The 25754-nt window shown below is 44.0% G+C and overlaps 1 protein-coding gene across 1 annotated transcript; it reads right to left on the bottom strand.

Annotated features, from left to right (window-relative positions):
• Positions 1 to 212: 212 nt before the first annotated feature.
• Positions 213 to 25649, bottom strand: LOC310679022 (putative lysosomal acid lipase/cholesteryl ester hydrolase). Its single transcript, XM_083443731.1, has 9 exons — positions 25427 to 25649; positions 24702 to 24819; positions 22140 to 22338; positions 20709 to 20818; positions 17876 to 18015; positions 14939 to 15085; positions 12331 to 12402; positions 5133 to 5204; positions 213 to 1383 (listed from the first exon to the last, which is right to left on the bottom strand). The coding sequence occupies exons 1-9, from the start codon at positions 25553 to 25555 to the stop codon at positions 1150 to 1152; spliced, it is 1221 nt and encodes a 406-aa protein (XP_083299857.1). The 5' UTR covers positions 25556 to 25649; the 3' UTR covers positions 213 to 1149.
• Positions 25650 to 25754: the final 105 nt, after the last annotated feature.

The raw sequence follows: 25754 nt of genomic DNA, 5'->3' as shown, positions 1-25754 counted from the left end.
GTAACAACCCTTCATGTGGATTATTGGACTCTATGAACAAACAGGTGGAATAGATGCGTATACATGTAAGGACCTTATGCATGAACTGACTAGAGAATGAACTGATCCACTGGGTCTTCTGCTTTCTTCCATTGAACTTTTTGAGACTTCCATTGAAATCTACAATTTGATGCAATGAATATTATACATTATTTATTCAAAAGTACAGCCGGTTACGTCTTGTGTATTTATTGATTACTGTTACACATGGAGCTTTGCAAGTCATCACAAGCACCTGATTGTGCACAAATAAAATGGATCACCTCACATCATTGTGACATCAGGTGATTGAAAGTTGGAGGAGATAACATTCCAGCCTGCTGATGAGATCCACTCCCCCCCCCCCCCACTGCTCTACACTGACTGGCAGAAGTTCTCCAGGGTTTCCAAAGTGTCTCTTTCCTGCTCCTCCCTGGGGAAACTACAGGTAGAACATGGAACCTCCCTGGGGTGAAGCAAATGCTCTACTACTGAGCTAAGGTCCACCAAGGACAGTAGTCTAATACATCCTGAGAATCAGCATTCCAGCAACTAGGAGCTGACATCAGTGCAGGTATTGAAAGTCACTTCCAATTGTGCTTGGTCTCAAGGTGCCCGTCTTCCAGTAAGTGTGACATACCAAGTTGCTTTCATTTACTGTTTTGGAACATCTGAATGTCTTCCTAATTCTGTGATGGGCAGTGGGGGTTGCATTCAACTTAGTCATGTTCATTAATTTCAACAGATCTACTCTGCATAAAACTTAGTTCAATACCACCCAAAGCATGTTTTCATATTGCCAATTCCACAGATGTTAGCAAAGAACTTGTCTCCACCCCACACTGCAAAACAAAGTTTGGGAAGATCAGAGTTCCTTTCTTCATGACTCCTGTTTTTAGAAGTCACTTGAGTTATGTCTCAACACCCCCATTAAAAATGCATGGATTTAAATAATGATAATCAGTTCAAAAATGTTATTTCCAAAGGGATTATTTTGTGTGAACAAACATAGGGAATTTTCCCCAAGGTGAATTTTTTAAAAAAATGTAGTAGTTATAGTTGTTGTCGTTGTCATCATCATCGTAGACTGATGGTGATGGTTTCTTGGAGGACTATTTCAGGATTCCAAACTCACTCATAATTCTGCATAAACTCAATTATCTCTTCATACAAGTGCTGTGGGGCATCAAGGCCCAAGAAGAAATCTGTGTGTTGCCAGTCAGGAATCGTCTTGTGGTAAACTAAGTTTGAGACCTGAGGCAACCACCGGGCAATATTCTTTGGGGTTGAAACCCAGTCGTTCCCACCAATCCAGAGAGCTGTTGGAGCAGTCATTTTTTTAATATCATAGGAAGGTGCTGTTTCCTAAAAGAGAGGGGGAAATAACAGGTTAAAAAATAGTTTGTAAGTTAGGACTTCGCAGAAACTTCATGATCAAAGCAAACACACACACACGTTATGGGGAATATAAGTTGAGCTGTTAATGTGCATAACAACTGGACGTTGTGCAGATTTGCAAGGCATCATAGAGAATGTGCACATCATCCATGAAGAGGAAATTGTGCACTTTCCTGGTTAATATACATAGTCTCCAACCAGCTTTGGACAATTCCTTGAAATCACTTGAAATTGTGAACACATTCCTTCCACAGGTTGCACCAGCATCCATGTACAGTTTCGGGCTTGATGGCATCCACTGCCTGCTCAATGCAAAATGATGCAAAATAAAAAAAAAATCCTTCCAGTAGGACCTTAGAGACCAACTAAGTTAGTTATTGGTATGAGCTTTCGTGTGCATGCACACTTCTTCAGATACACTGAAACAGAAGTCACCAGACTCTTATATTGAAGCAACGAACGTAAGCTGGTACCCTCTTGGAGTAAATAAGGATCAGGCAGACTCAGCAAATGGAGAATTAGAAGGTGAAGTTTATTGCCAGGCAATAAGGACCCAGTTTGGAATCTCTTCCAAAAGGAACTGGGACCCCAGTTGACAGAAATCCAGAGGTCTTTATACCTGAACAGATCACAGCGAATCATAGATCATGAGACAACCATGAGGCAGTCACGATATCACCAGCGAAATTAGCCAATTAGCAAGCTCCTTGCCATGCTTCCAGCTCCTGGTCAAGCACAGAGTTCTAGTTCTGCTTTCCATTGCTTGCAGTGACGCTCTGTCCTTTCCCCTAGTTATGACAGGACAGGGAGTTTGGAGATTTTGTGGTTTTGCTCTTCCTGTTCTGTGGATTAATTTAGCCTGTATCTGAGGGAATTTTGTACCAGAATCTCTGATTCACGTCTCCCCTTGTCCAGGGTACACGGATGTTTGTAGGGGAAAGGTCGGCTCCTAATTTTGCTGTTTCAAGCAGTATGCAGTTAGCTAAGGCACAGCTTCCCTTTGATTCAAAATGGATTATAAAATACTGTAAGCCTTGATTATGTGTGAGCATATATGAATATATTGATTACTGATAACTGATTATATGGATAGCATAGAGGTAGCCCTTCTTCCTTGCCTCAATATATAGTGAGAAGGTGGGGAGGGGTATTACTCAGAAGGGTGGTGGGAATGGGTGATTGGCTGATAGGTGTGGTAAACCAGTTGATGACTGCAGTTAGTCTTACAGGAAAAAGCAAGGGATGAGATGACCAAAAATAGCTTTATCATGTATAATGAGATAAGAATCCAATGTCTCTATTCAGACCAGGTCTCTCCGTGGTTTTGAGTTTGGTAATAAGTTATAATTCAGCAACTTCTCTTTCCAGTCTATTTCTGAAATTCTTTTGTAATATGACAGCTACTTTGAGATCTTGTATAGAATGTCCTGGGAGATTGAAGTGTTCTCCTATTGGCTTCTCTGCCTTGTGATTCCTGATGTCAGATTTATGTCCATTTACCCTTTGGTGTAGGGTTTAGTCTGTTTGTCCAATATAGAGAGCTGAAGGGCACTGTTGGCATTTGATAGCATACACAATGTTAGAAGATGAGCAATTACATAGTCCTGAGATGGTATGTTTGATGTTGTTGGGGCCAGTAATGGTGTTGTCCGGGTGCAAAGTTGGCATCTGGGTTTATTGCAGGCTCTGGTACCAGTGTCCATGTTAAGTCTTGTTGCTGTATTATTATGGGTGAGAAGTTGTTTAAGATTGGGTGGCTGTCTGTAAGCAATGAAAGGTCTTCTTCCCAGAGCTTGAGAAAGAGAACTATCATTATCTAGGAGACGTTATAGATCTCTGAGGATGCGTTGAACTGTTTTAACTTGGGAGCTGTATGTGATTACGAGTAGTGTTCTGTTATTTTCTTTTTTGAGTCTGTCTTGCATCAAGTTTTCTATGGGTCTGCCTCTGTTGATCTGTTGTTTAACTTCATCAGGCAGATATTCTAGTTCTAAAAAGGTTTGCTGTAGATCTCTTGGGTGAGAATCTCTGTTTGTAGAGTTGGAGCAGATGTGGCTGTGATGTAGGGCCTGGCTATATACAATGGATTGTTTGGGATGTTTGGGATGGTAGCTAGAAGCATGTAGATATGTTTGTTGGTCAGTTGGTTTATAGTGTAAGGTGGTATCTATACACCCATCTTGTATTTTTATAGTAGTGTTCAAAAAATGTATTTATTGCATAGATTGGTTCATAGTTATGTTGATAGTGGGGTGAAAGCCATTGAATGTCTGCTGGAAGGTGTCCAGGGTCTGTTGACCATGTCTCCAGATAATAAAAATATCGTCAATGTATCGCAGGTACAAGAGAGGTTTGAGTGGGTAGGAGGTTAGGAAACGTTGTTCCAAATCTGCCATGAAGATGTTGACATACTGTGGGGTGTCCTGGATTTCCTGGTTCGTGTATTCTAGGTAGAAGATAGAAAGTTCCTGGTCTAGGTTCCACTGGTGTGTTAGTCCAATTTTATGTAAAAGGCGGTACTGGAAAGTTGTCTGTGAGCCTCCTGGATATAATCAGTTTTGTTCATGGTGATGACAGCTCCACCCTTCTCCGCCTCTTTAATCATAATGTCTGGGTTGTTCCTGAGATTATCTATGGCTCTCCTTTCAGCATGGTTAAGATTTTGGTGTAAGCAATGGTGTTTTCTGGTCACATCCGTTTGGATTCTGTGGCAGAAGGAATTGATGTACAGATCTAGTGTGGTATTGCATTCATCAGGAGGGGTCCATGTGGAGTCCCTTTTTGTGTAGCATTTATTCGGTGGTAGCTGGTGGTCAATGTTCTGTTCATTAATGTGTTGGGAGGGTGGTGGTTGTTCCCCAGTAGGCTGAGAGATGTTGTGTTGTGGAGATGTTGTTTGTTCTACTTTGTCTTGTCCTTGTGTGTGTTGAAGTACTCCTTCAGGCGTAAACAGCGGAAAAATGCTTCCAAGTCTCTGCAGGACTGAATCATGTGTGGGGATTTGGCAGGGCAGAATGATAGTCCGTGTGAAAGGGCTGATTCCTCAGCTGGGCTGAGTGTTTGCTGAGAGAGATTGACAATATTGTTGATCTTGTTATTTTGATTAGTAGCCTGTAGGTTGGGAAGGTTAGAGAGTTTTTTGTTTTTCTATTTTTTCAGTAATTCTAGTTGAGAGTGGTAAATGGTTTGTTTTTTTTCATTGTGGAACTCTTGCCAAGCTAGGTGATTCCTGACAGAGTTGTCCAATGCAGAGAGTTCCTCCTTTATAAGCTTCTGTTTAGAGTACAGAACACCAATCAGATGTTTGAGCAGCTTCTTGGAGAGAGCAGGTCAGTATCCATCGTGTTAATCCTTCACAGCTTTAAATCAAAGGGCTAACTGCTCTGCTTTGGCAATGTAGGTCTGCTCAGGCATCTTCTTCCAGAACAGGCCCATCTTGTCTGTGTTGAATACCTGCTCTTGAAGATACTCCTTCTGCTGCAACAGCCTCTTCAGCAGCCTCCATGTCTGCAAATGCAGCTTCACCAGTGCTGGGGATGTTCTTTAAATTGAAGCAAACTTTGAAGCAGTTCAGCCAACCACAGCTGGCATTGAACTCCTTCTCAGGCTGCTTGCCCTGTACCAGTATCTACCCTCATATAAACACACACACACGCAGAGAGAGAGAGAGAGAGAGAGAGAGAGAGAGATGCATGCAATTAGTGGGAAATTCTGACCTGATTGTAGTGAGCCATGTTTTCTTCCTTGCTACCCCAGTCAAAGGCTTTGAACTTCCCAGTCTTCAAACCCTGAAAAAGAGATGTACCATATTTTGAAAAATAAAATGGGGAAATTATCATTATATTTATTCATTAATTATATTTCTATACTGCCCTACATTCAAGGATCACAGTTCAGTTTACAATATACATAACATAAAAAAGCAACAATTCCCCTCCTTCCCACCCAGTTTAAAAGAGGTGTAATTAGCCAAAAGTCTGGAAGAAAAGGAAAGTTCTTGTCTGGTGTCTAAAGATACCTAATAAAGCCATCAGATGCGCCACCCTGGGGAGAGCATTCCACAATTGGGGATTTGCCGCAGAAAAGGCTCGTTCTCGTGTTTCCATCTTCCAGATATCTTGTGGAAAAGGGCACATGTAGAAGGGCCTCAGATGATGACTGTGCCATCTGGGTTAGCTCATATGGAGAGAAGCAATCCTTGGGTACAGCAGCACTGAGCCACTTAAGGCCTTAGAGGTCAAAACCAGTACTTTAAATTAGGCCCAGAAACTGATTGGCCACCAGTGCAGTTGGGCCAGGATTGATGTTATCTGCTCAAACTTGCCTCTCTGTGCAAACAGGCTGCTGAATTCTGTATCCTCAACTTTCTGAACCACCCAAAGAAAGGTATGCAAAGCCATTGAAAAGCCACTGGTATCATTTCAGCTTCTGCAGTTTTTCACTGAGATGTCTAATGAGAATTAATAGGGACACATTGTCTGGGCGTGATCTTCTTCTCTGGCGATCACTCGTAGCCAAGTAAGATTGTCTTCCATGAAAATGGTTTTAACAATGACTCCGTAAGTGACTGTGGAGGCCAATTCTGGATCCACACGTCCTTCCGCAGTGGGGACATTGGTTTCCAGATGGGAGTTGATCACGGTGTGGATTTGCCAAGCGTGCCTTCCTCTTAGCCCGTTTCTCCCTTGCATCCTGAGTTCGAGTGTCTTCAAAGCTAATGACACCTTTGGTCAAGGCTGTTCTCCACTTGGAACGCTCACAGGCAAGTGTTTCCCAATTGTTGGTGCTTATACTACATTTTTAAAAATTTGCCTTGAGACAGTCTTTAAACCTCTTTTGTTGACCACCAGCATTACGCTTTCCATTTTTAAGTTTGGAATAGAGTAGTTGCTTTGGAAGACGATAATCAAGCATCTGCACAACATGACCATTCCAACAAAGTTGATGTTGAAGAATCATTGCTTCAACACTGGTGATCTTTGCTTCTTCCAGTGCACTGGTATTAATTTTCCTGTCTTCTGAAGTGATGTGTAAAAATTTTTGGAGACACCGTTGTTGGAATCTTTTGAGGAGTTGGAGATGCCATTTATAAGTAGTCCATGTTTCACAAACATACAGTAAGGTTGGTACTACAAAACCTTTGTAAACAAGCATTTTGGTTTCTCTGCGAATGTCCCAGTCTTCAAACACTCTGCGCTTCAATCTGGAGAAAGTCGCACTCGCAGAGCTCAGGCGATGCTGGATTTCCTCATCAGTGTCAGCCCTTGTGGAAAGATAACTGCCCAGGTAGGAGAAGTGATCAACATTCTCCAACATTGCACCATTGAGTTGGATCTGTGGTGCTGCAGAGGGGTTATTTTGTACTTGGTGCAGCACTTCGGTTTTTTGGATGTTCAGTGATAGGCCAAGTTTTTCATAACCTTCTGCGAAGATATTTAGGATGGTTTGGAGCTCAGCCTCTGAGCGTGCGCACACTACGTTGTCTTTAGCATACTGAAGCTCTATGACTTTGCTTTCAGCCTGCTCATTAAAGAGCTTTCCATCTGTTCAACAGATGATTTCTACTTCAGTGGGGAGTTTCCCTTTGACAAAGTGTAGAATCATGGCAATGAAAATAATGAATAGAGTTGGGACAATAACACAACCTTGTTTAACACCTGATCTCACTGTTAATGGTTCACTTTGAGAGCCATTGTTATCTGTGATTGTTGCTGTCATATTATCATGGAGGAGCTGAATGATGTTCACAAATTTATCTGGGCAGCCAATTTTCAGAAGGACAGTTCACAGAGTATTATGATTTACAGTGTTGAAAGCCTTAGTCAGGTCAATAAACGCCATATACAGGGGTTGGTTTTGCTCTCTGCATTTTTCTTCAAGCTGTCAAGTGGTGAAAATAACGTCCACTGTCCCCCTAGAAGGCTGAAAACCATTGGGAATACTCAAAGGCTGACCTGCAATCTCTGAAAGGCTATCTGTAGATTCCTCTAGGCTGGGAGATGAGCTTTTGCCTCGTACCTACGGGACCGTCTTTTCCGATACGCCCCATGGAGAGCCTCAAGGTCCATAAATAGCAACACCCTAGTGGTCCTGGGCCCTAAGGAAGTTAGATTAGCTTCAACCAGAGCCAGGGCCTTTTCAACACTGGCTCCGGCCTGGTGGAACACTCTGCCTCATGAGACCAGGGCCCTGCAGGATCTGATTTCTTTCCGCAGGGCCTGTAAGACAGAGTTGTTCTACCTGGCCTTTGGCTTGGAGCCAATTTGATTCCCTCCCCCTCCCCCCCCCCTTTTTCCTTTCTCCTCCTGTGATGAGGCTGCATTTTAATATTTTAATGTTTCGATAATTTAATGTTGTATTTTAATCTTGTTTTTAAGTTGTATTCATTCTCTGACAGGACAGTATCCAGCTGAGCCTAATTTTTTTCTTTGATGTCTGCATCGGCATCCAGTGTTGGTGCATAAGCGCTTATAATAGTAGCCATGTAAATAGATCATGGCCCGGGGCATAAACAGGGATTAGTGAATGAATCAATAGTCATGCTGTAATAATGTTTAACCTCCTCCCTTTAGGGAGCAGAACAATGTTGTAAACATCCAAAGAAAGATTTGCAAAGCCATCGAAAAGCCACTGGTATCATTCCACTTTTGAAGTTTTTCTAGACTATTCATTCTTAACTGACTTGCTGTTGTGAGAATGATGGAGAGATATACTGCCACTTAGGAGTTGTCTCATTTACACTTACTTGGAAGTAATTCCCATTTAACTTATGGGCTGCAAATTTCTTTTGTCATGTAATCTGAATTTTCCTTTCTGCTCTGGCAGCTAGATTACACGGATAAGTAGCTCATGTAACCCCTTGTGCAGAAGTGAAATATATTGCAGGGATCAGGAACTTTCACTCCACAAGACAACCTTATTCTGCCAGGGAACCCAGGTTGGCCCACACACTTTCTCCAAAGACTCCCACCTACTATCCAGCTGAGATTGCAGCTCAGAGAGGCGTTTTCATTTAAAGACTTGGGAAAACAAATCAGCAAGAGGTTTACATCAGAATCCCCAACTAACACTAAAGGGAGGGACTTGCAACATGCTTTGAAATCCTCCATTGTTACATCAGGTAATTGACAGGTAGGCGGTCCCACCCTGCTGTTAAATGTAACCTATGATAATAATAAGGGACGCGGGTGGCGCTGTGGGTAAAAGCCTCAGCGCCTAGGGCTTGCCGATCGAAAGGTCGGCGGTTCAAATCCCCGCGGCGGGGTGCGCTCCCGTTGTTCGGTCCCAGCGCCTGCCAACCTAGCAGTTCGAAAGCACTCCCGGGTGCAAGTAGATAAATAGGGACCGCTTACTAGCGGGAAGGTAAACGGCGTTTCCGTGTGCGGCTCTGGCTCACCAGAGCAGCGATGTCACGCTGGCCACGTGACCCGGAAGTGTCTACACCAGTGTGGTGTAGTGGTTAAGAGCGGTAGTCATGTAATCTGGGTAACCGGGTTCGCGTCTCCGCTCCTCCACATGCAGCTGCTGGGTGACCTTGGGCCAGTCACAGTCTCTCAGCCCCACTCACCTCACAGAGTGTTTGTTGTGGGGGAGGAAGGGAAAGGAGAATGTTAGCCGCTTTGAGACTCCTTAAAGGGAGTGAAAGGCGGGATATCAAATCCAAACTCTTCTTCTTCTTCTTCTTCTCCGGACAGCGCTGGCCCCCGGCCTCTTGAGTGAGATGGGCGCACAACCCTAGAGTCTGTCAAGACTGGCCCGTATGGGCAGGGGTACCTTTACCTTTACTTATGATAATAATAATAGTATTTTATTTATATCCTGCCCTTCACAGCTGAAGCTGGGCTCAGGCTAACAACAGTAAAATAATAGAGCATTCTAAAATCAATTCATTATAAAATCAGTTCAAATCAATTTGATGGCAACCATTGGGCTAAAGTTCTGTGAAGAATTACCAAAGGAGGGGGTCAGGCTGTGCCTTGGCCAAAGGCCTGGTGGAACAGCTCTGTCTTGCAGGCCCTATGGAAAGATGTCAAGTCCCGCAGGGCCCTAGTCTCTTGTGACAGAGCATTCCACCAGATCGGAGCCACAACCTAAAAAGCCCTTGCCCTGGTTGAGGCCAGCCTAGCCTCTCTGTGGCCTGGGACCTCCAGGATGTTTTTGTTTGAAGACCGTAAGGTCCTCTGTGGGACATAACTTGTAGTTCCATAGGTACGAAGGTCCTAGGCTGTGTAGGGCTTTAAAGGTTAAAACCAGCACCTTAAACCTGATCCTGTACTCCACCGGGAGCCAGTGCAGCTGGTATAGTACCGGATGAATATGATGTCGCAGCGAAGACCCCATAAGGAGTCTCGCCACAGCATTCTGCACCCACTGGAGTTTCTGGGTTAGTCTCAAGGGCAGCCCCACGTAGAGCGAGTTACAATAATCCAGTCTCGAGGTGACCATCACGTGGATCACAATGGCTAGGTCAGGGCGAGAGAAGTAAGGAGCCAACTGCTTTGCTTGGCAGAGATGAAAAAATGCCACCTTTGTTATAGCTGCAATCTGCACCTCCATGGAAAGGGAGGTGTCAAAAATTACACCCAAACTCTTAACAGACGGTGCTGGCACTAATTGCACCCCCGCAAGAGATGGGAGTTGCCCCCCCAATCCCATATCGTCCCAACCCAGCCAAAGGACCCCTGTCTTCGAAGGATTTAACTTCAACCGGTTCCCACGTAACCATCCAGCCACAGCTTCCAAACATCTGGTCAGTGTGTCTGGGGCTGAGTCAGGATGGCCATCCATCAACAGATAGAGTTGGGTGTCATCAGCATACTGATGGCAGCCCAACCCAAAACTCTGGAAAAGCTGGGCAAGGGGGCACATAAAGATGTTTAAAAGCATCGGGAAGAGTATCGCACCCTGAGGCACTCCACACACCAAGGAGTGGCGCGATGACAATTCCCCCCCAAGCGGAAGATTTGAAACTGGTCAGTAATTGGATAGATCTAAAGGATCTAATGATGTTTTCTTTAAGAGCGGGCGCACCAGTGCCTCCTTCAATTCCCCTGGGACAAATTGATGATATCCCCTAGGGGGGGGCCGCACCTCGTCTGCACAGGCTCTAATCAGCCAGGACAGGCACTGGTCAAGAGGACAGGTGATGGGCTTTCCAGCTCGGAGGAGTCTGTCCACATCAGCTGGGGATATCCGGTCAAAGTGGTCCAATACTAGACCCGAGGACTGTCGAGGGGCCTCCAGTTCCGTTATTGTATCCAAATTGGCAGGGAGGTCACGGCAGAGCAATAGGACCTTCTCTGCAAAAAAGCTTGCAAATGCCTCACAGCTGTATGCCATATTGTTATTTAAATTTGGTTGTCCCTCCAGGGACGTTAAAGACCTAATTTTACTAAATAATTGCGCCGGGCGAGAGCTAGTGGGTGCAATGGTGGCTGAGAAGTAAGACTTCTTAGCGGCCTTCCATGCCATCTCGTAGGTTTTCATAAAAACCCTATAAGATGTTCTTGAAGCTCCGTTGTGGGCACCCTGCCATACTCGCTCTAGCTGTCTGAGGTCCCACTTCATTTTCTGGAACTCCTGGGTAAACCAGGGAGCCCGGATTCTGCGGGGTCGCAGAGGGCGCTTAGGTGTGATCTCATCAATGGCCGCCAGGAGCCGGATATTCCAGCCCTCAACAAGCTCAGTCAATGAGTCGCCAGGGGGAGCAAGGCTTGGCGGAATCTATCAGGGTCCATCAGCCTCTGCGGGCAGGCCCAAATCGGCTCGCCACCTAAGCAGGGTGGGGGTGGGAAGTCAATCCTGGCTTTCAGAGCATAGCGATCAGACCATGGCACCTTCATCAAAGGAGACATGATCACATCTATATCTGTGCCAACGATCAAATCCAGCGTGTGGCCTGCTTGATGTGTGGGGCCCGAAACAAACTGGGAGAGCCCTAGTGTTGCCATGGAAGACACCAGGTCCAGAGCCTGAAACTAATCCTGATAAAAAACTGTCCTGTGGTGTCAAAAGGACTCCCCAACCCTGTTCTTTTCACAGGGCCACACAGATGTTACCAGTGACTACATTCAAGACCATGTACTCCCAAATCATAGCCCTTCTTATCCTGCCTTATGCTACAACACATAGCCTTCACTAGCCTGGAGTCCTCCAGATGTTCTGGACTACAATTCTCATCAACCCCAGCCAGCGTGGCCTGGCTGATGGGAGTTGTAGTCCAAGCAGGTTGGCAGAGGTTGCGGTTGCACTCACAACACCTGGGTTATTTATTAAAACACATGTCAACAAAATACCACAGAAAATTAATATATGTTCATCTACATACAGAGGAAATATATTTTCAATTAAAAAAAATCCACAGGGGGAATGATTATATCTGTTGCTGGTGAAATACTTCTGTTTGGTAAAATACTAATAATACTAATAATAATACTAATAATAATTTTATTATTTCTAGCCTGCCCATCTGGCTGGGTTTCTCCAGACACTCTGGGTTGCTCTCAACAGAATATTAAACAGAATAAAACTTCAAACATTAAAAACTTCCCTAAACAGGGAAGTTAAAAACACAAAAGTGCTTTAAATCCTTTAGCATAAAAGCAAAATATATTTGTTAAATATGTACAAAGAGAGGCTGAATTATATAGTTGAATGCTTCCTTCTGTTATATTTCTAGATTTCTTTCTAATAGTCTGTTCTTTCGAATACAATCAGCAGTGCTATTTTTATAGAAAAAGAGGTGCCAGAACTCATCACTTGTTCTCTTATAATGGCAATGGCGCCCACCTGAGAGGTACCAGAACTGAGTTCTGGTGAGTTCTGGCTAAAAAAAAAAGACCTGACAATCATCCATTCAAAGCTTCAATCAATACATTAAGCTTCTTTTAACATGATTTAGGATTTAGGTTCTACCTGAGCCCAGTGAAGCAAGTTCTGAACCGATATCCCAGCTGGCCAGTGTGATAGATACACATCACTACGACTCTGTAAGAAAGAAGAGCAAAGTGGTTAGCTGAATTCATCACAAAGTACAACAACCAACTTCACTTACATTTGGTTTGTTTGAAGAAAACAAGTACACCAGAGCTCAACATCTGGATATTATGAAGGAATCAGTGTTTAGTTAGTAAGTCCACTCACTACCTAAGGCCCTTCCAAAGGCCCTGATGAGGGAGTGCAGCATTGGCATCCTGTCCAGATGAGACCATAGCCAAGCCTGCACCCGGGATTGGCAAATGGGGGTGCAGGCTTGGATGTGGGTGAAGCCAGGTGGCAGAGCTGACAGAAGAAGAAAGCTTCCCTCAGGTCCGTATTCAGAACATCTAAACAGCTTGCACCTGGAGCCCTTACCTGAGTTTTTTCATCGGGGTCCCCACCCACCCTTGGTTCAAGTTGCTGCTCAATGACCTTGCTGTGGTTATGATGGTCACCATTTTCTGGGCCAGGTAGGAATTTGTCCTCCAGGCAAACTGGCTCTGGCCTAGTGGTTTTGCCTACCTCATGGCAATCATCACAACCAGGCTTTCTTGGCAGTGGTGCCACCCCGTGGAACACCCTCCCATCAGATGTCAATAAAATAAACAACTATCTGACTTTTAGAAGACGTTTTAGAAGGGACGTTTTTAACGTTTGATGTTTTATTGTGCTTTTAATATTCAGTTGGAAGCCGCCCAGAGTGGTTGGGGAGGCCTGGCCAGATGGGCAGGGTATAAGTAATAAATCTATTATTATTATTATTATTATTATTACTACTACTACTACTACTACTAGTACTACTATTATTATTTATTACTGGGTTGGTCACTGGGGTAATCTTAGTCTTGGATGGAGGGGAGGTTGTAGTCTCTGCCTGCTCCTCCAAACCCTGGGGTATTCAGTTAAAGGGATCCAAGGGAAGGTGCCATGTCCTTCTGCCCAGTCAGGGGCCAGAGCTCTCTCCCAGACGGCAGTCCCTGTTGGCGTCACCCTATTTGATGTAAGTAATAGGAACCCTAGCACAGATTGACCTACGGCATCACTTACAACAGGTAGGACAGAAGTATTTTGATTTCCCCCATGCCCAAGCCAAACCCTTCATCTGTATTCAATAAAATTGTGGCCTGTTTCAATCCAAAGCAGTCTCAGTTGTCCATTAATTCTCCAGGGGGTTGGGGACTGAGGTGCCCGATGCCTGGCCTGCAATTACATGCACCTCTTTATGGAGATCCGTTTAACACTCTAAACTAGCTGCCATTCCCAATATTATGTTACCAAACAAAATGGAAATTTGGCATTTCACTTTTAGCTGTTCCACAATGTAAATGCATTTCTTTCTTTCTTTCTTTCTTTCTTTCTTTCTTTCTTTCTTTCTTTCTTTCTTTCTTTCTTCTTTTTTAAAAAATATTTTTATTCAGCAAATTTAACAAATCAAATTATAAATCAAATATAACCAATTACATTTCCCCCCTCCCTCCCTCTCCCACCCTCCAGAGACTTCCCTCAGCTCCCCTCTCTGATTTCTACATACATATTATTCTCTGCATGTTGTAAAGTTGTGCCATATATTCTACTAATAAATTTGTGGATGTTTATTCAAAACCTGCCAAGGAGTCCAAATCCTTTTCTTGTCTTTTTAAATAGTTTGTAAATAGTTCCCATTCCTCCTTAAAGTCATGGTTGTCCTTCTCACACAGTTTATGTGTTAACTTTGCCAACTTCGCATAGCTCATCAGTTTTTCTTGCCATTGTTCTTTTGTTGGGATTTCCTCATTCTTCCATCCTTGTGCTAACAAGACTTTTGTCACTGTTGTTGCATACATAAATTTATTTTTCTTGGCAGGTCTTGTCCTAAAATCCCTAACAAAAATGCTTCTGGTTTTTTTGCAAATGTTATTTTGAACATTTTTTTCAATTCATTGTATATCATCTCATTTTTAACTTCTCTACATTCCCACCACATATGATACAAAGTACCTTCTTTTTCTTTACATTTCCAACATACACTTAACCCAGTTTTATACATTTCTACCATTTTCACTGGTGTAATATACCATCTATACAGCATTTTCATATATTTTTTTTCAAAAGAGGATAATCTGTAAATTTCCAATCTACCTTCCACAGCTTTTCCCAATCCTCAAATTGTATAAAAGGTAAAGTGGCCCCTGACCATTCGGTCCAGTCGTGACCGACTCTGGGGTTGCGGCACTCATCTCGCTTTATTGGCCGAGGGAGCCGATGTTTGTCTGCAGACAGATTCCTGGTCATGTGGCCAGCATGACTAAGCCGCTTCTGGCGGACCAGAGGAAGCACACGGAAATGCTGTTTACCTTCCCGCTGGAGCGGTACCTATTTATCTACTTGCACTTTGTGCTTTCGAACTGCTAGGTTGTCCTATATCTTGTGCCCATTTAATCATGACTGATTTAACCTCCTTATTTTTCATTTCCAATTCTAGAAGAATACTATATGCTTTCTTCAACAACTTCACTTGTTCTTCTATATGCCTCCACACACTCCTGAAAATAATCAGAAATCTTACCATATTTAGATTTTTCATATTAAAGCCAGTTCCTAGGTGGATAAAAAAGCTACAGAGATATTCAATTAAGAAACGGTTACACGCATGAGTAGCCATCCATTTTACAAATTTGCTTTGAGGAAACATCTGTTTAGTTCCAAATATTCCCTGCCAAAAGAAAAACATGAGTACATAGGTCATTTTGTTATTCAAGCCTGTTTTCCTAGAGATACGTCTAATAATATCAAGTAGCAACAAAATACCACAAAAAAATATTGCCCACTCATGGTGACTCCCCCCCCCCCCGACAAGCAAAGCCTCAGCTCCAAAAGGGAACAAACTGGACAAGACAATTTTAGAAACTGGCCACAACTTTGTTGGTTCCAGATGTAGGTTGGATTTGGCTTAGGTGTTGTGTGTGTATCCCTCATAGCCCCCTGGTAGAGAGCTGTGCCATGACAGGCAGTGGCAGTGGTTCATGCTCCAGCACCAGGGGGCGGAGAGCAGGCAGGGGCAGGGTTGGCGCACGTCCCAGGGGCATGGCGCGTGTCCTGGGTGCGTGGCGTGCTGCCCGCAGGGGCATGATGCGTGTCCTGGGGGCATGGTATGACGCCCGTGGGGGTGTGGCGCCCAGTGCGGGCGGGGAGCAGCTGCGATGGCACCCCACCAGGATCGCGCTGCAGGGGGCAGTGCACTTCCCCCCCACTCCTCTTCCTCCGCCAGTGACGACAGGGTCAAGCCCAGGATTAAAGGGTTATCCACAAACTGCAGGTCTGCACATATAAACCTCCCAAGCTGCTGAAGGAAGCTCTATGGCCCATCTGCGGCACCCCTTAGCTTCTGGACAGAGACTTCCTACTAGACCCCTCTAGTTCCCTGTTATTGCACTAGTCTGGGTTAGGGGTGATACGTCACATCACCCCCAGGCCTTACCCATCACCCCAGACAGTGAAATTGCCAACTCACCACCAAACCAACCTACAATTGCAACCAATCAAAGATCCTTCAACTAACATTTATTTCCTGCAGGGGGCAGATGTGTGCCATCAGGCCTGAATAAGTCCATTCTGTCAGGTTTGATGTCCAGGTGTTGGATATCACAGCCACCAAGACCCATCATTGCTTGACACAGTGTCCGATTAATCTTCACAAGGGCACCATTTTGTGGGCTGGCTTGTTGGCACCAGAATACCCATTAAACAATTTATGGCCTTTTAAACTGTGTGTTGTTTCTGCTTGTTATTATGGTATGTCTTTTTGTGTTTTTAATATTGTAAACCACCCTGTGATGTTGGCGTGAATGGTAGTATAGAAATCTAATTAATTCATTAATTGATAATTCAAATACTACATGCACAGTCAGGCAGAAAAAAACCCTTCTACAGTGGTGCCCCGCAAGACGAATGCCTCGCAAGACGGAAAACCCACTAGACGAAAGGGTTTTCCGTTTTGGAGGTGCTTCGCAAAACGAATTTGCTATGGGCTTGCTTCGCAAGACGAAAATGTCTTGCGAGTTCCTGCGGGGTTTTTTTCCCTCCCCCCCCCCCTTTTTCCCAAGCCGCTAAGCCGCTTAACAGCTGATCGCTAAGCCGCTTAACAGCTGATCGCTAAGCCGCTTATCAGCTGATCCACTAAGCCCGCTAAGCCGCTAATAGCCTTTTAGCAGCTAATCCGCTAATCCCTTAAGCCTTTAATAGCCGCTAATAGCCGCTAAACCGCTAATAGCGCTAATCCGCTAAGCCGCTAATGGGCTTGCTTCGCAAGACAAAAAAAAACCTCAAGACGAAGAGACTCGCGGAACGGATTCTTTTCGTCTTGCGATGCACCACTGTATATTCAAGACACAGACATCATAATTGTATCTAAGAGACAAGATGACAGCGGTCAAATGTATTTTGACATGTGTGCAATGAGCAACTGGCACCCTTCTGAAGTGGTCCCCATAACATTAACATCATTTCAGTAGGCGCTTGAATATGCAAACGACTTGTAGTTATGCAAACATAGCCTCAAAGGGCACTGCTTGCTAAACTGCTTGCCTTTTGCCAACCAGTTGTGCTATAAATTGCATAATTCCTCACTAATTTCAACAAAAGTGCTTTACTTCTCTATAGTCAGCATGGTGACGTTAGGGAGAATGAATTTAGTGTCATGCCTCTCGTCTTCATTCCCAGGTTGAGAATGCGAGGAATGGCTTTTCCACCAATCTGAAAGGGGCATCCAGTCTGCTTTTACCAAGGGTAGAAATAGGTGTGTTTGCATTAGTGAAATCACATAAAAAGGGGAGTCGCCTGTCTCAGTTCAGCTGAGTGCAGGGAAGACCTCCTCGCCCTGTCAATGATGCAAGCTCTGCTGTTCCTCCAGCTCACAGTTGAAACATTACTTGTATGGGAAACATTACTAAGTAGGAAAATGGGTGGGGAAGTGGCTGCTGCTGAGCCACCCCACATTTCAGCTGTTAGGTGGGGAGGCCTCCTGCTTGTGAGGAGACCCTTCCTAAAGCCAGGAGAACTCTCCAGGGTGTTTCCCATTTGCAGGATTAATTTGCTGGCCCCGCTTGTACACACGGTTGGGTGCAAATAGAACACACATAATGGGGAGTTACCTGTACCAAACCCTTTAATATGGGCACTTGATACAAACAAAGGTATGAGGATCGTCCTCACACTGGCACCTCTTTTTACTGCCCACGTCAGACATTTTGTGCTGGCACCCATGACACAGCAAGATAAAAAGACAGGCACACCCTCCCTTTTTTTTTTTTTACTCAAAAATAGTCCTAGGTTTAGAGTAGCTAAAGCAACACTCTGCAGCACTGGCCAGATTGAGCAGCTTAGGTGTCTAAAAGAATGACAAATGGCCTCAGGTCAAATGATGGGTATATTCCCAAGTTCTTAGCTACAGCCAAAGATATTTGCACACTGTAGTTTAAAGAAGTATTTTGACCAAAATACATACTTTGAGCTTGTGTTCAGATAACCCAAGGAACATTGTCAATACTGGGTTGGGGAAATCTTTCACAGTGACTTGTGGTGCCAATCCAAAGACCATTTTTATCTTCTGGGCGAGCTGCGGCATGATTGAAAATGCAATGAATGCTAAGAAACAGAATGGGAAATAGAAATAGAAGAGAAATGAATATGGCAACCAATGCAGTCTTGATCAAAATCCAAAAACAAATGATTAGCCCACTTTTCTCACAACATTATTGCTTTTACACAGTGGTACCTCTGGTTACATGCTTAATTTGATCCGGAGGTGCATTCTTAACCTGAAACTGTTCTTAACCTGAAGCACCACTTTAGCTAATGCAGCCTTCCGCTGCTGCCACGCTGTCAGGGGTTCAGGAGCAGAGGCACAGGAAATGGAGAGCGAGGGGGAGGAGTCCGAAGGAAATGTCAGTGATGACAGCGGTCCGAGGTCTCTGAGTCTTTCCAGCGAATCGGAAGATTCACAGAAAGAGGCTCCCATGGTCAGGGCAAGGGGGGTGCCTAGGGGGACACCCCAGGAAGAAGGGGCCAGAGGGGACTCAGAGAGCAGCAGCTGGAAATCAGGACCAGCGTCCACACCAGAGTGCAGTAGGGGGGAGGAGTCCCAGGCATCGGGATCAGGCGGCGCGCTACCAGCAGAAGGACAGGAGGGAGGACTGGCCACGCCTACATCGGGGAGCGAGGAAACGGTCGAGAGGAAGGTTGAAGGCTGGGCGCGCGCGCCAAGTTCAAATGTACAGGAGGGCGGCGCAGTTGGCAGCCCGGATAGGGAGCCAGGTCCCAAAGCCCGCCGAAGAGAGAGGGAGGAGTCAGGGGGGTCAACGTCTGCGTCGGAAGAATCCAGGAAGGAAGGGACCCCGGGGGGTAGCAGGACCCAGAGGAGAAAGGAGAGACGGAAGAGGTGGAGTAAGGCTAGAATCTTAAACTGGTGTACAGGGGGCGGAGATTCAGATGGAGCTTCGCCGGTCTAAACCCTAGACGTAGAGCTGGGGCGCTCCGGCTTGAGAATGGAAACTGTACTTCAATAAAGACTTTTGTACATTACTACCGGCTAGCGTTGGTCCTCTGTGAGCTGGGACCTGGAGCCAGCTCTGACACACGCGATTTCTGTTCTCATCCTGAAGCAAAGTTCTTAACCTGAGGTAATATTTCTGGGTTAGCGGAGTCTGTAACCTGAAGCATCTGTAACCTGAAGCGTATGTAACCCGAGGTACCACTGTATTGTGTATTGTAAGGCTTGTGAAGAAGTGTTTGCCATCACAGACGCATGATGGCTATGACAAGTGCAGGGGCAGCCTAAAGAATGGACACTGAGGCTGGTACTGGGTTGAATTAAACCACAATGTTATTGATTACAGGAAAGAGTAGGTATGACCAAAGTACTAGGCATGTATCCAGCATAAAGGCAGCCTACCTGCTATCTGACAGGAACCTTATCGGGTAGACTTTGGCCTGGGGAGTCACCCCTGACATGGATTGGGTTCCACAACTTGGGAGAAGTGTATTGGCCCATCAGTCCCCCTGTGAACTCCCAGACAGAGAAACCCCCCTAACAGGGTGCCCCTGAAACTAAGAATGTAGCCCAATGGGTGGGTGGGAAATCACAACGGTCAGTCGAGCAGGCAGCCTGCACCTGGCTGCCCCCTTAAATAGGCCAGGGGTGGACTGAGCACAGCCTCCAAGCCCCTGCCCCTGATAGGCCTTGGGTTGTTGCCCACCCACACCTGGTTGCTCCCAGTACGTTTCAGTGTTGGTGCTGACCTTTAAAGCCCTAAACGGCCTCGGTCCTGTATACCTGAAGGAGCATCTCCACCCCCATCGTTCAGTCCGGACACTGAGATCCAGCACCGAGGGCTTTCTGGCGGTTCCCTCATTGCAAGAAGTGAGGTTACAGGGAACCAGACAGAGGGCCTTCTCGGTAGTGGCGCTCACCCTGTGGAACACCCTCCCTTCAGATGTGAAGGAAATAAGCAGCTATTCTATCTTTAAAAGACATCTGAAGGCAGCCCTATTCAGGGAAGTTTTTAATATTTAACTCTGTACTGTTTTTAACACTTGATTGGGAGCCGCCCAGAGTGGCTAGGGAAACTCAGCCAGATGGGGGGGGGGGTATAAATAATAAATTATTATTATTATTATTATTATTATTATTATTATTATTATTATTATTACTATTAATGCCACAGGGAGTGGCACCAGGTGGCCATCCTGGACCCTCCATGGACCCACCACAGCTGTGCCATGTGGCAAAAGCTACCCACCTAGAGCCCCAGGTGACCAGATATTATGGTCACACACTTCAGGCCAAAATAAACTATGGCAAGAGTATTGAGCCCACACTCATATCCCCTTCTCTTGTAGGCCTTAATGCAATACTTCCAGGGGTTGCTAGACTACAGCTTCTTGTTATATCCAGACTGGGAAACTTTTATTTAAATTGAAAGTACAAACCTGTTGATCCTCGCTTGAAATCCAGGATTTCAATGACATTGAACAACAGTTTGTCAGCTCAGGAAACCAAAGCAAACAAATACACAGCTGGGATTATTATACTCCACACACCACTTTTTTAGCAGCTATGAAACATTACTTTTATGGGAAACATTACTAAGTAGGAAAATGTAGGAAACCTACACAGAGATTGTTATTTACAATGCTTCTCCATAGGTCTCCATGGTCTCCAAGTGAAATCTCTACCATAAACAAGATCTGTATTGAAATTAATATACAACACCAACCATACAAATAAACATGTTGCTATTAGAATGGCCTATGTGTGTTTAAGAAGCCTTCCAACCTACCCATTGTGGTGCCTTGGGAATGACCAATATAAAATAATTTCTCCTGCCCGGTTTTGTTAAGGATAAAATTTATGAAAGCTGGAAGGTCATATTTAGCCATTTCATCTTGACTGCAAAGGAAAAGAAATAACAGACTATGTTTTACAGACTTGAATATGCAGTGAGATCGACATTGTGGAAGCCAATGTTCTCCTGACTACTTCTATAAACATTATGAAACATAGTAATTATGATTAAGCAATAACTCATCCTAAATAACTCAAACTAAAGAAACTCACTACATCGTTAAGAGCAAATATCAGCACCTAGAGAGCCAAATAAGGCAAACCTGCAGAACACCCCTGCACAGAATAGGGGCTGCCATCAGAGTGCCACCTAGGCAGCTAGGCAGTATAAAAATGCAACACAAACAGATTAGAAGAGGGAAATGAGTCCATCTGTTGTTGACACTTTTCTTCATGAAAAAAACATATAGCACAACTCTAATACAGGAAGAAAAAAGAGGAAAAAAACATCTTTTTTTAAAAATGGGAGTTTCAGGAGGAAAAATGTTTTTCCTGTGGGCAGCCAATGGCTCTGCTTCCCCTCCCCCCAGGTCTGAGGAGCTTCAAATTCTGGCCCAGCAACTGTACTGGGAATTCGCAGGACCCACAGTGGGTTCGTCCACACCCAATCTAATTACACCTAAAGTGCAGCTAATCTACTAATATCTGTGGAGTTAACCCAAGACCATATTTCATCCTTTGGTGCTTGAGTTACCCCAACGGTGTGGGTCATATTGTTGTTGGCAACCGCCTGTGTCAGGAGATAATGGAAGGGTGTGAGTTGTGGGGTGAAGTCAAGCCATTAAAGAGTTAGGATGCCTGCTGTGGCTGTAGAATCCGATACAGATATATTGTGGCAGCTGGGGCAAATGAAGGCATCTGGATGTGTTGTTGCAAGTGCACCAAGGTGCTCCTTCTTTCTGCTCTCCTCCTCTGCTGTGGAGGTATGACCTGAATGACTGTCTCCAGGCACTACAGCCTTCTGCAAGGGATTCCCACACAGCAGTGTTAGCATCGCCAGCCTTCATGCCAGATTTGCAGACAACTTTGTAACACAGAGTTGGTCTTCCAATGGGCCTGGTGCCTGAAGCCAGCTCTTCATACAGCACATCTTTTGGGAATCCTGCCAACTTCCATTCTTGATCAAAGCATGTAATTCCCCAAATGAATAATATATGCGATTTGTTTAAAGAAACAACTACCAATTATATAGTATATATAATTATATAGTATATATACACACACACATTTCTACTCCTTCATATTTTGCATTATCAGGGCACTGTTCAATGTTGAAACAGAAGAGAAAGGGCATGGCAGATTAATCATCCAAAACCAAAGACTAGGAACCAGAAACACATAATGAAGTTTAGAAAGCTCCCTCTACCTGAATCGCCAGAATTCTTCTTCCTCTGCAGTATAGTTGATGTGTTTCATGGACCAGGTGTTCCCTCTACTGTTTCCTAGCCAAACATCATAGCCAGCATCAGCCAGTACGAAGCCCAAGCTGTTGTTGTCCAGATTTGCCACCCAGTTACTGCCAGAGCAAAACATGCCATGTTGCAGAAACACTACCTGCTTTGGATCTGAAACAGAAGAGTTTTAAGTATAGTCATAAGAAGTAACTTCTGTGTCTTTTTCCAAACAAGACAGTGATCCATCAGAACCTTGAATGGCATTGTTGTCATTCAATATTGCAAGTAGCAGCCAGTGAGGTGGTGCAGGTAGGGCACTGTTGCTCTCGTGGCTTCCCAACAAACTGGGTTGCTGGTGCTTACGGAGAGGGAGAGGGAAGGAAGCAGCGCATATTGGCACAGCCAATCCAATTCTCCCATCTCTGCATGCCATACCAAGACAAGCTCCCCCAACCTTGCACCTCCCCTCTTCCTCTCAGTGAGCTCCAGTGAAGTGAAGTGTTGGGAAATCAGGAGAGCAATGGTACCCCACACATGCCATTTCACTGGAAGCTACTGCATATCACCCACTATAAACTTGGGGCACAGAGCATGCATGGCCAGCAATTTCACATGTCTGGAATAAATCACTCCTGGATGCTATATGAAAAATTAGAGGTCCCTCCCTCCAAAGAAATGTTTTATTGTTTTTACTTATTTGTAAAAGACGTAACAGTCAATACTGAACCATTCCAGCAACCTGCCATAGAAGCACCAAATGTCTATTTAATTGCATTTAACTTTTAAGTCGTTTCAGTTTTTATTTTTTTATTTTAAAAAATATACATTTATACAACATTTATACAACACTCTCTGTTTTTGTTTGTAACAAAAAAGAAAATGATAGCAACTGAAGCAAAGATACATTGTGAAAGAAGCATGAAATTAGGTTAAAGGTGTGTGAAAGAAAGTAGTAGAAGTGGAAAGAAATTGCAATTGAATAGATTGGAAGTCTTAACACAAAGGTGGGGTGAGGGGTGGTGGATGGTGACAGGAAAAGGAATTATCTGTGGGACTGAATGTAGGTATGTTTGTATATATTTAAGGATTGTATGAAATGTATGTTTGTATGCTTGTATATTCGCAATATGTGTGTATTTTATAATAAAAAATAATTTAAAATTTTTTTAAAAGAATATTACAAAAAGCTAGAAGAAATATTACTAGCTCCACTACAGGAAATAATGAACCAAACCTTTGAAAAAGGGGAAATACCAGACTCCTGGACTGAAGCATATGTTACATTAATACACAAAGCAGACGGGGATCTTGAACTAATGCCCAACTACAGACCAATATCTTTACTAAATTGTGACTATAAACTTTTTGCTGGAATAATTGCAAATAGATTAAAAGAGATTTCAAAAGAAATAATAGACTCGCAGCTGTCCATGGAAGCACAGGTCAATTCTGTATCCAGGGCAGCTGTCTACCAGCTCCATCTGGTACGCAGGCTGAGACCCTATCTGCCTGCGGACTGCCTCGCCAGAGTGGTGCATGCTCTGGTTATCTCCCGCTTGGACTACTGCAATGCGCTCTACGTGGGGCTACCTTTGAAGGTGACCTGGAAACTACAACTAATCCAGAATGCGGCAGCTAGAATGGTGACTGGGAGCGGCCGCTGAGACCATATAACACAGGTCTTGAAAGACCTACATTGGCTACCAGTACGTTTCCGAGCACAATTCAAAGTGTTGGTGCTGACCTTTAAAGCCTAAACGGCCTTGGTCCAGTATATCTGAAGGAGCGTCTCCACCCCCATCGTTCTACCCGGACACTGAGGTCCAGCACCAAGGGCCTTCTGGCGGTTCCCTCACTGCGAGAAGCCAAGTTACAGGGAACCAGGCAGAGGGCCTTCTTGGTAGTGGCGCCCTCCCTGTGGAACGCCCTCCCACCAGATGTCAAAGAGAACAACTACCAGACTTTTAGAAGACATCTGAAGGCAGCCCTGTTTAGGGAAGCTTTTAATGTTTGATGTACTACAGTATTTTAATATTTTTTGGAAGCCGCCCAGAGTGGCTGGGGAAGCCCAGCCAGATGGGCGGGGTATAAATAAATTATTATTATTATTATTACTACTACTATTTTGAAACCAACTCCCACAAAAAACTAAAATAGATAAAAAATATTGCAACCAATTCATATGACTTGCAGTCAACATGGACTGTGAACCACTTACTCTAGCTTCCCCTTCTCCTTGTCACCATACTTTTCCATTTCTCTAATAGCTCAGGAAAAGAGTAAAATATGCTCGACCACATCAATTTATAAGGCCTAGCTCTTTCAAATTTATAGGAAAAATAGAACAAGGACACACTCAGAAATCATAAGAATAGTCACACATTACCAAATAAATTCACTATGTGTTCTTGCAATAACTCAAACTTTTGCAAAGCAAGGAATTGTCATACTATAATTATAATGAAAATTCCCCACACTATTGAACATTTGTATATATGCATACATACAAATTATAACTCCAAACACAAACTCACCCTTGTTTGACTGATTTCTTTTCCCATGTGGAATTCTGTTAATACTCAGGATATACCCATCATCTGTCACCACTTCATATTCCTCACTGGGATATCCTCTGAAAGAAATAATTTCGCTCTGCAAGGCCGAGAGGGTTTGGTTGGGAAGGTTATATAGTTACTGTAAAATGCCTAAACACTTATTTTCACAGAAACAATTGGTAACTAGAGTATGCAGATAGGTGCAAAGCCAGTTAAAGTAGTAAGATTGTGAATGTGCCAAACACAATCAGTTGTTTGCCCGTTCAAAAGAAATCTAAGAATTGATTTCCTGCCTCCCTCTGGCGTAATTAGAAATGAAGGGAGACTTCTGTTGCTGAGGGTCTTGGTGTACCACTTAAATATTTTTCTTCTTGCAGTTGAGCAATTATAAAGTTGCCACTGTTGGAGCAACTAAATGAAGCTCACAGAGCATTGGCGTTCAGTGAAGCATAAGCTGGGAACTGCTTTAGGCTGCTTATTCTTTTAAAGAAAATGTTGTAATCTATGCTGAGCAATCATGCATTGGCAAGGCAAAGTATGTATTCAAAATAAAATAATAATAAATATTTTCTTGCCCCCTAAAGTCCCAGCAGCCCATTAAAAAAATGAACTTCAGTTATATGGAGTATAGCACCATTAAGCATCACTTATTGCCAAAGATTCATTGAGGTAAGAAGACAGGAAAGAAAAGGTGAATGGCTTACAATATTCATAGTAGCTTCTGGATTTACTTTTCTTCTTTTAAAAAATATTTCTGAAGAAAGGAGGACTAGGACAAGGCCTGCCCCCAATATGAAGAGCGACATCCTTGACTTGCCTGGAAACAAATCCATATTCCAGCACAGATATATGATTCCTGCTCCACAGAGCTAGATTGAAGCAACTGTCGATGAGATGCACTTCATTATATTCCACAGGAAGAAATTGCAGGTGGCTTAAATAGCTTTCCACTGTTTGTCAATTACAAGCAATGCCTACCTGGTGAGAAGAAAAAAATTTATGCAATGATGTGATGGAATTGTCTCTTGCTCA

The sequence above is a fragment of the Podarcis tiliguerta genome, assembly GCF_965153285.1.
Source record: "Podarcis tiliguerta genome assembly, chromosome: 5".
Taxonomy (NCBI): Eukaryota; Metazoa; Chordata; class Lepidosauria; order Squamata; family Lacertidae; genus Podarcis; species Podarcis tiliguerta.
The sequence above is the reverse complement of the archived record's forward strand: the minus strand, read 5'-3'. Positions and strand labels throughout refer to the sequence as shown.

Bases quoted from the DNA above. Each gene is read 5' to 3' on its own strand.
- LOC310679022 (XM_083443731.1), bottom strand. From the start codon at position 25,555: ATGGATTTGTTTCCAGGCAAGTCAAGGATGTCGCTCTTCATATTGGGG. The intron at 15,086-17,875 runs GTATGTATTTTG...TTCTTTTGGCAG, and splicing joins TATCTGAACACAAGCTCAAA to GGAATATTTGGAACTAAACA. The intron at 1,384-5,132 runs GTCAGAATTTCC...CCTCTCTTTTAG, and splicing joins ACATGGCTCACTACAATCAG to GAAACAGCACCTTCCTATGA.